We start from the raw sequence: 12668 nt of genomic DNA on the forward strand, positions 1-12668 counted from the left end.
TTTGAAACCCTCATATTGTTTTGCAACCTTCATCTTTCTCTTGAAATCCTTGCAGCTCGACCCATGGTTTCAAACCACAATCTGTCTCTTTTTAAATACTCAAACCCTTGTCTTGAAAACCGAATTTGGAACCCCGCTTTGCACCACAAACTTGGTTTGAAACCCAAATTTGAAATCCAAACGTTTATATGGGCCCTAATTTGAAGGGCAAATCCTAACTTCCAATCCTATACTCAGCAAAGGGCAAACACAAGATAGGATTTGTTATTATAAAATATAGAGCTTTTATTTATTAGTCAGCAACATTGATGGGGAAGTCTTTCTTTTTTTTTTCTTTTACAAGTCATTATTACAAGTGTGCATCCTATCAGTGTTACTTTGCAACCCAGAGGGAAGAAATAAGATCTCAAATAAATGTACAATCTGGACTCCAACACCCTCTTAAAAAAAAAAAAAAAAAAAGCTGAGCGCATATTTATTCTTTTTTTTTTCTTCTTTGATATAGTTTTTATAGTCCCACAATGAGAAAGACATTCAACGACATCCACGGGAACAAAGCCTCTTTTTAGACAAACACTGTTTACATACACTGTACATGCCATGCACCACGGAAAGACACCCTATTAAAATTGTTGTGGTTGTACCTTTTCTATGAACATGCCTCCCCCACCAAAAACACCCCCAGCCCCTTGCGTTGATGATATATAAACGAATCAAAGATGCATGAAATGTAACTCTGACACAAGTATCGACACAATTTGGATGAATGCGGCGTTGAACTTAGATGAACTCTTGCAAATAAACTGGGGGGCAATCCCAAATTGCACTGTCTCCGTTTTAATGACTGAAATGTGTGTGTGAGTATGTGCGTGGGGTCCAAAATGTGTAAGATTGTGCACGTGTGTGTGTGAGTGCCAGCGTGTGTTTGTATGTGTGAGTGTTTGTGTTAAAGTGCTTCTGTGACTGTTGCCCCGTGTGTGAGTGAATACATGTTAAGAGTGTGTGAGAGGCCGGACGTGTGTATACATTTGCAAGAGCATCTGTTTGTGCTTGCACTCGTGCATGTGTTTTTAAATAACGGTGTGTGTGTGTGTGTGTGTGAGATTGTGTACACCTTCATGTTAGTGTGTGTGCTTGAATAAGGGTGTTTGTGAGTGGCCTGTGAATTTGTGTGTGTGTGCATGTGCTTGTTAATGTGAGTTTGTGTGCCCTTGTGTGCATTTATGTTTGTATTGTAGATGTGTGTGTGTGTGGGTGGGTGTGTGAGTAATCCTTGTCAAACTGCAGCACCCACCCCAATTTTATGACCAAGTTGCATGTATCAGAGGTCCCACATGAACAAAGGAGTTGGGACAAATGCAGTACAGGAAGCATGAAAATGTGGAACTTGCAGCACCGGACGCTTTCCACTTTTATTGTGGTAAATGGGCTGTCACTATGATCTACCTCAGGTACCCTAAGCGCTTCACACTGTTTTCTCATTCACCTGCTGATGACACAGCATCAGGAGCAACTGGGGTTTAGTATCTTGCTTAAGGACACTTCGACATGGACGCAATGATCAGGGATCGAATCGCCAACCTCTGGGTTGGGAGACGACCACTCCAACACTGAGCCGTGCCGCCCGCAAAAAAGAAGAAGATAACCCGTACGGGATTCAAACCTGCGACCTTGGCGTTATTAGCACCGCGTTCTAACCACCTGAGTCAACCGGCCAAAACAAACCATTTTTTAAGGACTCTTCCCACAAAATTGGATGCGTATAATTGCTCCAAATATGAAAAGAGGATGGAAGCTTACGAGGAGCCTCAAGAACACCCACAAGGGATCAAGAGATACAGAAGGCTTTTCACCAACGCCCCCTTTAAGAGACATCTTCCCATACTTTAGTCTGCGTTCGGCAATAGAAGGTGCTTTGTTTTTATTTTGCACAGATGTAGTCAGGAATAGCTGCCTGCTGGAATCTGCATTTTGGAGATAAGATTCCTGTTTGTGTCCTACGAGACCGTTTCTGCCTCAGAACAATGATCATGCGCTGAAGACTCACAATTTAACTCATTCAGTACCAGCCAATTCTGGACCAAGTCTGAAAAGACGTTTAAAAACGTCTTTGGGAGTGAATGAGTTAAATGGAAAGATAACAAAAGGAGCAAGCACACATATCGATAATAGCCTCAAATCGAAGCTTTCTCCAACCACCTCCATTTCCTATCAAAGCGGATACCTGTAAAAGATTATCATGAGTGATTATCCCGTGGTGTGCGGTGTGTTAAGAATGACTTTTCTTTTATGGTTGACAATCACAAATTTTGAATCTGTTCAGTATTTCCCATCCCAAATCCTTATGCATGTGGTTGGATTGCAATTGCGGTGGTCAGATTGAATACACCAGTCGCGATATACAGTTCTGGGAAAAATGAAAAGAACTGCACTGCAGAATGAAATGAGAAAGAGACTTTAAAAGTCAAGGATGGGACTTTTGGACCAATGCTGCTTGCTGTGCATGCCTGTCATAACCATATACTGTAGACCAGTGATTCTCAGAGTGCGGTACGAGTATCACCTTTGGTACGTGGATCTCACTCTACCATGCCTCCTCATGCCTCGCCCAGCTGTCAATCAAATACAACTTATTTATAGCGGCATTCTTATGCCTACGCAAAACTACATGTTTGAGCCGCAAAAAAAAAAAAATCCACTTAAAGCCTCCAGTCGCTGAAATGTATCCCACCGTGTTGTTTTGGGTCTGCCCATGCTGCAACGAGAGGTGAGAGTCACCAGTTAGCTCGTGAGCGAATTGGTTTGGGCCTAGTAAAGATAAACACTGTAACTCGCAACTGCGTTGGATTACAACCGATACGAAAGAAGGCGCTCAAATTCGTAACGTGTGGAGCGAGGAGTTGCCTGACGCCGAAGTGGGTCGCTCGGCACCGCACGTCAAAAAAAAAATCTGGAAAACTGAAATGGTGAAAAGCAGCTCAATGCAAAATTTCCGAATTTGAGTACTGCATACTTTTCCATCTTTCAACATTTTTCAGCAATTTCGTTTTCAAATATGTACAGGTATACTGTATTCACAGAATTCACTCTACAGAGTTTTTAATAGTTAAGAACTGCTTGTTTTTTTTTTAAACGTTGATCTTGATACAATTTAATCAAATTTTTAATCCTTTATGTTTTTTCTTCAAATATTATAACAGTGTTAATGTTCAAACTGTGTATACGTTATATATTTGTTGTATATGTTACAGTGACTTACAATAATATCAAATATACTCTCTGTCTTGTTTTTCATGTAGACTTCGGTCTGCTATGCTACTGCATGATGTTGTAATCCTGCTACTTTGCGTGCGCAAGTATTTTCTTTTCCGACAGACAGAAGAAAACAACAAACTAATTCTGCGGATCTCAGTGAAGATTTGTTGCCATACACAAACTATTTTGCAATGGCCTCTCATTTTTTTCCAGGACTGTATTCTGTATACTTGCAGTAAGAACACACCAGGTCTTTTTCCTTTACTGTATGGGGTCTCTCACGTTGAAAAAAATTGGTAACGTGTGCACTAGTTGGATGATTCTGGAAAAATTTGGCCAGGCATTGGAACATGAAGACAAGTCTGTGGGCATTTGCGTGGTCCTGAAAAATGCTCTTTTTGTGCCATCTTTCAACAGCTTTCGAGAGGAGCGTTGTAGTCCAAGTTCTCGTCCATGCGTGGATGCTCCCAAAACACCAAAAATTTAAAAAAGACATAATACACAGTCAGTAACATGAACCAGAACATTAGAATAATAACAACAGCAACCTATTCACAAAAACAAAAAACAAAACAAAAAAAACTTTTTTTTCTAGATAGGTAGAAAGAATTACTTTTTACAACCTACAATAAATATTGTGTGTTTCATCCGAGAGTTTTTTTGTCTTTTCTGCTGTATTGCGTCCGTTATGAGTCACACCTCAAAACTGGAGGGATAGTGTAGCATTTCTGGAGGTGTGGTAGACTCGCTACTGGTCGTTTCCGGCTCCTCATGTCTCCACCGGGCTCGTCTCGTCATCGCGATGCCGGCGGTTGCGCGGCTTCTTCTGCTCCTTCAGCTCCTTCAGACTCTTGGCTTTGGCATCCCCCAGGCCACCGCCGCTGTCCCCCAGCTGCCAGTAGTCCTGGCAGTACTGGTTGATCAGGCCCATCTCCGGCTGGCTCAGGATAGTCAGCAGGTCCTTGTACTGGCCGGCGCTTGGCGTCCAGGCGCTGGACTGCAGTGGTGCCAAGGCGAGGGAAGGTGCGCCCGTCTCTACCAGGACGTTGTTGACGGTTCGGCTGGAGAGCACCACCAACTGCAGCTTTACCAGTGTGTGCTTGAAGTTCTTCTCTGTGGATGTGCACTGGTAGATGCCGCTGTCTGATGGCTGCAGGGAGCGGATCAGGAGTCCCTGGTCCGTCTTCAGGATGCGGCCCTCGGAGCGAATCTGGAAGTGGAGGGGATGATAAACGGTTTCAATACAATTTATTTTAACTCTCTCGTGAGATTCGTGACAGCATCTCACCTCCTCTCTGAGCTCAAGATAATGGCACTATTACTCATTCGATACAGAGGATAAAGAGTGTATGCCTGTGAGTGCTGTTATATTGTCTGCCTACCTGCTGTTGGTGAGCCGTTTGTGTTCAAAGCACCCCAACATAGATGCTAATTGTTTTTTTCTTTTACCCCCGTATAACCTATCACCAGCTATTTGCCGAAAAACATACCTATTAACATACCTAAACGCACTGAGATGCGACAAGATGCCGCCAAAGTAAACAAACAAATAATCGGAGTAATAATAATAATTACAAAAAAATAAAATAATAGTAATCACCTCTTTTCTTCTGTCACTATTCTCTTTCTGAAGATGCCACTTGAGAGAAACATGTGGGGACCTGGCCTGGCACTCCAAGAACGTAGTGCTGCCCTCCACGCCATACTGAACTGTCTCCAGAGTATTCTTATTGGCTGGAAAAAACCCCAAAACAAAACAATGTAAGGAGTTGTCAATCCATAATATATCATAATAAATACAAGTAATATTTTTTTTCTTAATAATTGATTTAACTGCCCGAAGCCAGCTGGGATAGGCTCCAGCACCCCTCGCGACCCTAGTGAGGGTGAAGCGGTTCGGAAGATGAATGAATGAATGATTTAATTGTTTTGTGTTCAGCTAAAAAGGCCCAGATTTCCGAATGAGTAAACATCAGAGATTGAGTGATAATACCATTATAATTTCAGTCTACATACTTTTTGTGGCATTTTTTTTTTTGGTGGTGGCGGGTGTGGCTCAATAGATTGGAGAGCACTGGTGTACTGTTTTCGACAAGTTCACGTGCAAAGTTCTTTCGATGCTCACCATTGGAGTTGTAGCCTCTGCATTGGCGGATGGGGTTACCGTACTTGACATCCTGACGACGGCTGCGTCTAAGAGGATCAAAAGTAGAAAGTCCATTTGGAATTTGACATCAACTCAAGTTAAATACAGTGGTACATTGATTTAACATTAATCTGTACTAGCCACCCCACCCACAAAAAAAATAAATAAAGTAAAGCCTTTCAGAATATTGCGCTTTATAAAAGCATACAATTATGACATGAATGAATACAACATAAGGGGTGTTCACACGGCACACATTTGCTCCGGCGCTGCACCGATGTATTTTGTTGCGATATATTGTGCACCGCAGCAAATTGTGTGGAGCGTTCACACGTACAAAGCCGCTGAGCGTGTCAGCACCGGCACAGCGTCGGTGCAGCCCCACTTGCGTTCACACGGCAGTTTCTGCAGCGGAGCAAAACGACAGAAAACAAATGAGCTGTCGTGTTGGTTCTTTTTAAAACGTATACACAACTCAAGCGACTACTGGACAGGCACGTCCTTCTCCTTCTCGGTCTCCGTGCCTTCTGCTCGAGAGTGACCGCCCCCGAAAACGTAAATCAACGATGGCTTCAATGACACTCTGAAAAGCAAACACGTAATGCGCCAAACAGGAAATCAAGAGAGGAAATCACAAAATAAATGATATGGGGGGCGGGGGGTTGTGAACACACAACAAAGGAACAAACTACACAAACAACTCCGAGACAGTCCAGTCTCCTACAAAAGGAAAGATGTTACCAGCCAAGTCTTGTGTCGTTATTAAACAAACACATGACAGAAGTCCGACAGAGCACGAAAGCAACGCATTCTCGCCGTACGTAAACTCTTCACAAGCATTTGCTCTGGAGCAAATTTAACCCAGTTGCGTTCACACGTGCAAATTTACATCGGTGCTGCTTCGCAAACAAGCATTTGCTCTGGAGCAAATTTTTAAACCACCTCCCTGAGGTGGATCAAATTTGCTCCGGTGTAAGCTGTTTTCCGGGGCTACGCCGGAGCTAATTTGCACGTGTGAACGCTCTACTGGGGCAGCCCTATAAAGAACTTTTTTTTTTGCTTCATTTGAATGAATATTGTGCTGCTCCTTTAGGTATGTGCATCTTGGCCACCTGGGGGCAGTAAAATGCAGACATACAGATATATAGGAAGGTGACAGTCATAATCTGGTATATGTTACGTGACCAAAAATGGAAAATAAAATGGCTTGAACTGGAACTTTCTAATTCTGATAATGGTTTCAACCCAAACTTTGTAGTTCTCGTTGGTTGACGTCCTCGTACAAAAGAATAACATGACACCACCCCTGTATGAGATTACAAAGAACACTACGTCAACAGAGTGATCAGCTAAGTGATATTTTTTCCCCCTTTCGAGCTTTTGCAACATGTACTTGTCACATGATGTTGTACTTTTGAAAAACTAACAGCCATTTCGTAATTAAATAGAAGTTAGAGTTGATCAGGTTTTTAAAAAATGTTTTATTTTTATTTTATTTTTTTTACGGATATTGTGCTGCTCCTTCTGATTGATAATGTTTAGCAGTGTTGGTAGCATGAAGATAAACTGGCTCATCCAAAGCAACGCAAACTCATGAATTTAGGTACCACCGAACGTTTGCATGCTTCCCATCTTAAACGAACACACACCTCTTCTGCGAGGCCGAGTATCTGGAGCAAGATTTTCCGTCCCAGGCGCAGTACGGGTCTCGAGCCAGACAGCAGTCAGCGCACACCTCGCCATACACGTCGCAGCGGTGGAGCGCCAGGTGGGTCACACCCAGTACGGACGCCACGTACAGTTGTTGCTGTTGAAGGAGAAGTGTCCGTTGAGTGACAGGTGCTGCGTCACTCTCGCCTTGTGAGACATTCCGTCGACTTACGCGCTTGGATGAGATCTTCATGGTGGTGATCGGGGTGGGAACCTGCCAAACAAACCTCAAAGTCATAAATTAAGTTTTCACACCTCAAAAGAGGAACTCAAAAGACGATCGGAACGGCAACGAGGCTGAGGCGACAAACCTTAAAGACCTGCACTTCCTCCAAAACTAGCTCCTCGGTCTGAAGGTCGTCTCGTGGCAACACAATCACCTTCTGCACCGTTCCGCGATCTGACCAACACAAGATCAGGAGAATAATCAGTCCTTGAAATTCTTTGGATTACAACCACCATAGCAAAAATGTCATTTTGTGTCCACGACTGCTTCTAATAAAAACTGCATCGAATCTTTATTGCCATTGTGGCAAACCTTGCCACAAATTCGCCTAGAATAGCTACTTGAAACCAAAACAACACACTTGCAATTAAATGTCATGCATGGATCCTAAAGTCTTCCCGTTTTGATAGACCCGATCACCTAATTGTGTATGGACTGGTCGAACCGAATACTGACTTGAAACTTCTACCCACCCTTGAAAACCTCATTTCAAAGCCTCTCTTGAAATTGAAACCCTTTGTTTTCAAACCCTCATTTACAGCCTTAACCCTCCATTGTAACCTTATCTTGAAACCTTAACATTGACTTGAAACCTTAATCCACCACTTGCAACTCTGATTTGAAACCTTAACTTTAACCCACATTTGCTTGTGAAAATTGGCAAATTTTAAGTCATCCTGAACCCGCTAAAAAAGCCCATTCATTCATGAGTACATTAATACTCAACAGTGATTCTGGTGTTTGGGTCCTAAAAACTACTACTACTAATAATTTAAAAAACAAACAAAACAATAATAATGTCTGTGTTTCCACCAACCCGTGCCCAGGAAGAGGACTTCGTAGCTTCCGTCGGCGGCCGTCACTTGATCGACGGCGATGGTGGTGAACTCATAGTCCACGTTGGTCCGGACCACCAGGGGCCGCTTGTGTACCGGGTATACGGTGTTGTGCATGGTGGGGTGGTTTCTCATAAAGTTGATCACCTCGTCCGGGTAATCCTTGGTGGATTTCATGTTGGGGGTGAACGTCCCTCCGGGACACTGTTTTCACAAATGACACGTGATGATTTCAAGCGACCACATAGTATAGCTTGGCTGTAAAACATAAAGCATTTAAACTCCTTTTGATGTTATGCTAGCTTGTAATAAGTAGGAAAATATTGCTGCTGTTGCCGTGGCGACACTGCAACATCATCTTTTACGGTATGATATGGGCGGGCCAAACTGGAGGCTTCATATGTCGATGGTGTGAACACTGGTGCTAAAATTACTGCTTAAAGCTGTGAGCTAGGTTTGTGGAACACTGAAAATGGGAGTTGAGTTATCCATCCCTCCATCCATTTTTTTTATCCGCTTATCCACACGAGGGTCGCGGGGATGCTGGAGCCTATCCCAGCTGTCTTCGTGCAGTAGGCGGGGGACACCCTGAACCGGTTGCCAGCCAATCGCAGGTCACACACAGACGAACAACCATCCATGCTCACACTCACACCTAGGGACAATTTTGAGTGCCCAATCAAAAGAATGACAATGGGAATTCATTATTTTGATTTTGCAGATTTTTGAAAATGTATTGAAAATAATTATATATTTTCAATGAATCTAATTTATTCTTAAAACATTTTGAAACATTTCCCAAACATATTACTGCCATTGTCATTAAGGAGTGTTCTGTGTAGCGCTTGGAGGAAAATGAATTAGTTCCGTTTTCGAATAAGGCTGTGACACACACACGGAAAAAAAAAAAAATCAGGCAGTTACAACACATAGGTACACAATATGTTAATAGTACAAATATTAAATATTACATAGCCTTTAGTCAGCCTGGCCTGGATCTTCCTTCTACTGACATAAAAAGTCCATTGGCTACTGTCACAATTTATTTTACTTATTTTGATGGACATATCTCAAATGTCGCATATTTAAAACACATTTAATTGTTTAGGCTTTCACTCTATTTGAGATTTACATTGGGTGTTTCCCTTAATTGCTGGAAATGGAACAAATGTTTATCATTAAGGCATGATTATTCTCTGTGGAGAGTGTTCGAGTACCATGTAGATAACATTTTGTCACTCTAGGGGGAGCCCAAGAGCCAAAAAAACTATTGTTACAACTGCGGCCTTAACATAACAATTTGGACAAGTCATCCATCCATTTTGAAAACCGCCTGTTCCCATTAGGGTTGTGGGTGAACAAGAGCTGATCCCAGCTAACTTTGCGCAGGAAGTGGGGCGCACCCTGGACTGGTCGCCAGCCAGTCAAGTGGCACATAGAGACAAACATTCACACTCACAGGTTAAGGATTAAATATCGCCAATCGAGGCAATAACAAAACAAAATAAACAAACAACTCAATCACCCCTGCTTATTCTTTGTCTGTCAAGACATTTTTAAAAAAATCTTGCCAGGTCATTTTTTCCCCTATTGGTCTGTATTTTGCTAAATACTTCCTCATTTCATTGTTTTCTTGAATTGTTGTTCCAAAAAAAAAAAAGAACCCCCGCTCTTCGATGAACCGACCGCAGATGTCTTTAGAAAGACCACACAGGAAGGCTGCAGCTGATATTTGAAGGACAAACCTCAGAAATGTGACCTCGAAGTGCTAACCACTATTCCACTATGCTGGACAAATTTGACTTTATAAACAGAGGATAATTACTGAAGAGTGGTATCAAAACATTCTGACTAATAATCAGTTTTAGAATTTTCATTGACATTGTCAGACAGGTAATCACTTAACATGATATGTAATAATAAGAAGAAGCATGTACAGTACAGTGTTGCCTTGAGATAGGAGATTAATTCATTCCGTGACCACTCTTGTAACTGAAAACACTTGGATATCTAATCAACTTTCTGCTTTGGAAAGAATGAAAATGCCATTAACCCGTTGCAGCCTTCATTCCAAAATGTTGCAATGTGTTTTTTTAAGTGAAAAATGTAACACTATGCAATATTGTATGTTCTAAAAGTATATAGTAATGGCATCATTACATGAATGTAAAGAATTAAAAAAGTTTTTGTGTTTTCATTTTTGTTTTTGCTTGAGGTCAATGGATATTGTCCTGCTCATTCTGGTGTGTGCGCCATAGCCATCTGGGGGCAGTAAAATACAAACATAGACACACACAAAGAAGAGTTTCACAACTGATTCGATGAGTGGCAGGTACGTTAGTTGTTTTTCACAGACAATAAATTATATATGCCGTGAGTATTGTAAGACAGTAGTGTCAGTCTGCATGTGTTGCTTCACCGTTGTGTTGAACTATCCTTAGTTTAACGGTTATAACACAGCGATACCAATGCTATGTGTTAGCTCGTCTATTGCATTTACATTGTTTGTTAGCATTAAGCTAACTAGACTTTATTTAAGCATTTTATTTAATTTATGTGGTTGTTTTTAATATACAATGAGTCATTCTTTTGTTTTGTTTAGTTCGACAGTAAACCTAGACTGGGAGTGGCAACAAACAGCTTCAAGCCTCTTTTTGGAAAAAAAAAACTGCTTACAATCTGACAAAACTGCGACTTGTTCACTGCCAAGAAACAAGCACTTGTATGTCAAATTTTTGCTTGCAATTCAAAGCAAAACAATCGGCCAAAAAAACGTATCTCGAAAAATATGTATCTCAAAGCACCACTGTATATATATTTTTAAAGCTGTAATTTCCAAGCCCTCATGTGTTTATAATCATATTTGTATGTTCCTGTACTGTGCTATTAATATTCATCCGTTTACCACTCACAGTGCCAGGTCTGGGGTAAGGAATCTTCCCTGTGTAGGCCACCCACTGATAGTTGGGTCCTTCCTTGTGGGCGAAAGGACCATTGAACACCATGCGGATGTCTGCCATGGAGTAGACGCACACAGCCGAGCCTTTAAACACAGATCTGTACAGGAGAACAAGCCAGTGAGTGCCGAGATAATGACAGAGGGGACTGCATGCGACGGGTAGAAGCTACTTCCCAGGAAACACAAACATACGGTACTCTCACAACCAAGAGCCGTCTGACACATTGACATAGAAAAACGCCCACACGCTGCCAAACACTGGCCATAAGCACAGGGCTCTCTATTCTGTGTTTGTGTCCAGTGTGCCTCCGTGATTAGCAGTGCTTTCATCATCCTCGTTTAAACATGTCTGATGCCAAAGCAGAGGACACACCACGGCATTATGTCCTGCCTGTATCTAAATTTTACATGTCTGGCTGGGTTGTGTGTTCCTCCTCAAATTAGGGCACTTGCTATCAGGCCTGACCTGTCGGGATTCAGTCACTTTTCTGTTTCATGTTTTGCAAACATAGTTAAGACACTCACCCTGAAACTGAAAAGACTCCGTAGATGACAGGATTTTTGGTGTCTTGGGTCGGCTGGATGTAAACATCCCCTGAAAGGGCAAATAAAGTACTTTTGAATTGTTTGTCGCAGCATTTGTGCAAAATATGATAACATGAAAGAATGTACCAACTTGCAAAGGTGAGGATAAGAATGCTGAGTATGTGATCTACAGTACATTACAGTGGACCCATGCATATTTATGGCTCAACAGTTACAAATTGGGCTGAAACCAGCCATATTTTAAGGTATCGGGTACTCATGGAGGCTGCTGACAGCAGCCACCAACACTCAGCAACACTGCGTTCAACCTATATTTAATTGAGTACACCATAAGGACGAGCTATTTAATGTTGAAACTGATAAACTTCATTGGTTTGAATTTGAATTTATGGCTGCAACACGTACCGAAAAAGCTGGGACAGGTGGGAAAAAAGACTGAGAAATTTGAGGAATGCTCATCAAACGCCTATTTGGAACATACCACGGGTGAACAGGTTAACTGGGACCAGGTGGGTGCCATGATTGGGGATAAAAGGAGATTTCCCGGATTGCTCATTCACAAGCAAAAATGGGGTGAGGTTCACCTCTTTGGGAACAACTGCGTTAGAAAATAGTTGAACAGTTTAAGGACAATTGACAATTGCAAGGAATTTAGGAATTTCAGCATCTACTTTCCATAATATCATCAACACCTTCAGAGAATCTGGAGAAATCACGACTGTAAGCGGTAAGGCCGAAAACAACCTTGAATGTGCGTGACCTTTGATCCCTCTGGCGGCACTTCATCAAAAACCGAAATCAATGTGTAAAGGATATCATCGCATGGGCTCAGGAACACTTCAGAAAACCAATGTCAGTGTAGTTCGGCGTGATTTAAAACTACTATGCAAAGCAAAATCCAGTGATCAACAACATCCAGAAACGCCGCCGGCTTCTTTGGGCCCGAGCTCGTCTAAGATGGACTGATGCAAAGTGGAAAAGTGTTCTGTG

General features: G+C 42.1%; 1 protein-coding gene across 1 annotated transcript in view; it reads right to left on the bottom strand.

The window, feature by feature from the left end:
* Window positions 1-242: 242 nt before the first annotated feature.
* sema3fa (sema domain, immunoglobulin domain (Ig), short basic domain, secreted, (semaphorin) 3Fa) overlaps window positions 243-12668 on the bottom strand; it is a 71557-nt gene continuing 59131 nt past the window's right edge. The window contains exons 11-19 of the mRNA XM_086117758.1: window positions 11658-11727; window positions 11086-11230; window positions 8155-8377; window positions 7423-7511; window positions 7284-7325; window positions 7051-7208; window positions 5381-5448; window positions 4856-4989; window positions 243-4465 (exon numbers count right to left, since the gene is read on the bottom strand). Of these exons, the coding sequence (XP_085973884.1) occupies window positions 4025-4465; window positions 4856-4989; window positions 5381-5448; window positions 7051-7208; window positions 7284-7325; window positions 7423-7511; window positions 8155-8377; window positions 11086-11230; window positions 11658-11727 (1370 nt within the window). The 3' untranslated portion in view covers window positions 243-4024. The remainder of the gene's footprint in view (window positions 4466-4855; window positions 4990-5380; window positions 5449-7050; window positions 7209-7283; window positions 7326-7422; window positions 7512-8154; window positions 8378-11085; window positions 11231-11657; window positions 11728-12668) is intronic.

Source organism: Hippocampus guttulatus, chromosome 8, assembly GCF_054856545.1.
Source record: "Hippocampus guttulatus isolate MCC_2025c chromosome 8, RoL_Hgut_1.0, whole genome shotgun sequence".
In the NCBI taxonomy this organism is placed as follows: Eukaryota; Metazoa; Chordata; class Actinopteri; order Syngnathiformes; family Syngnathidae; genus Hippocampus; species Hippocampus guttulatus.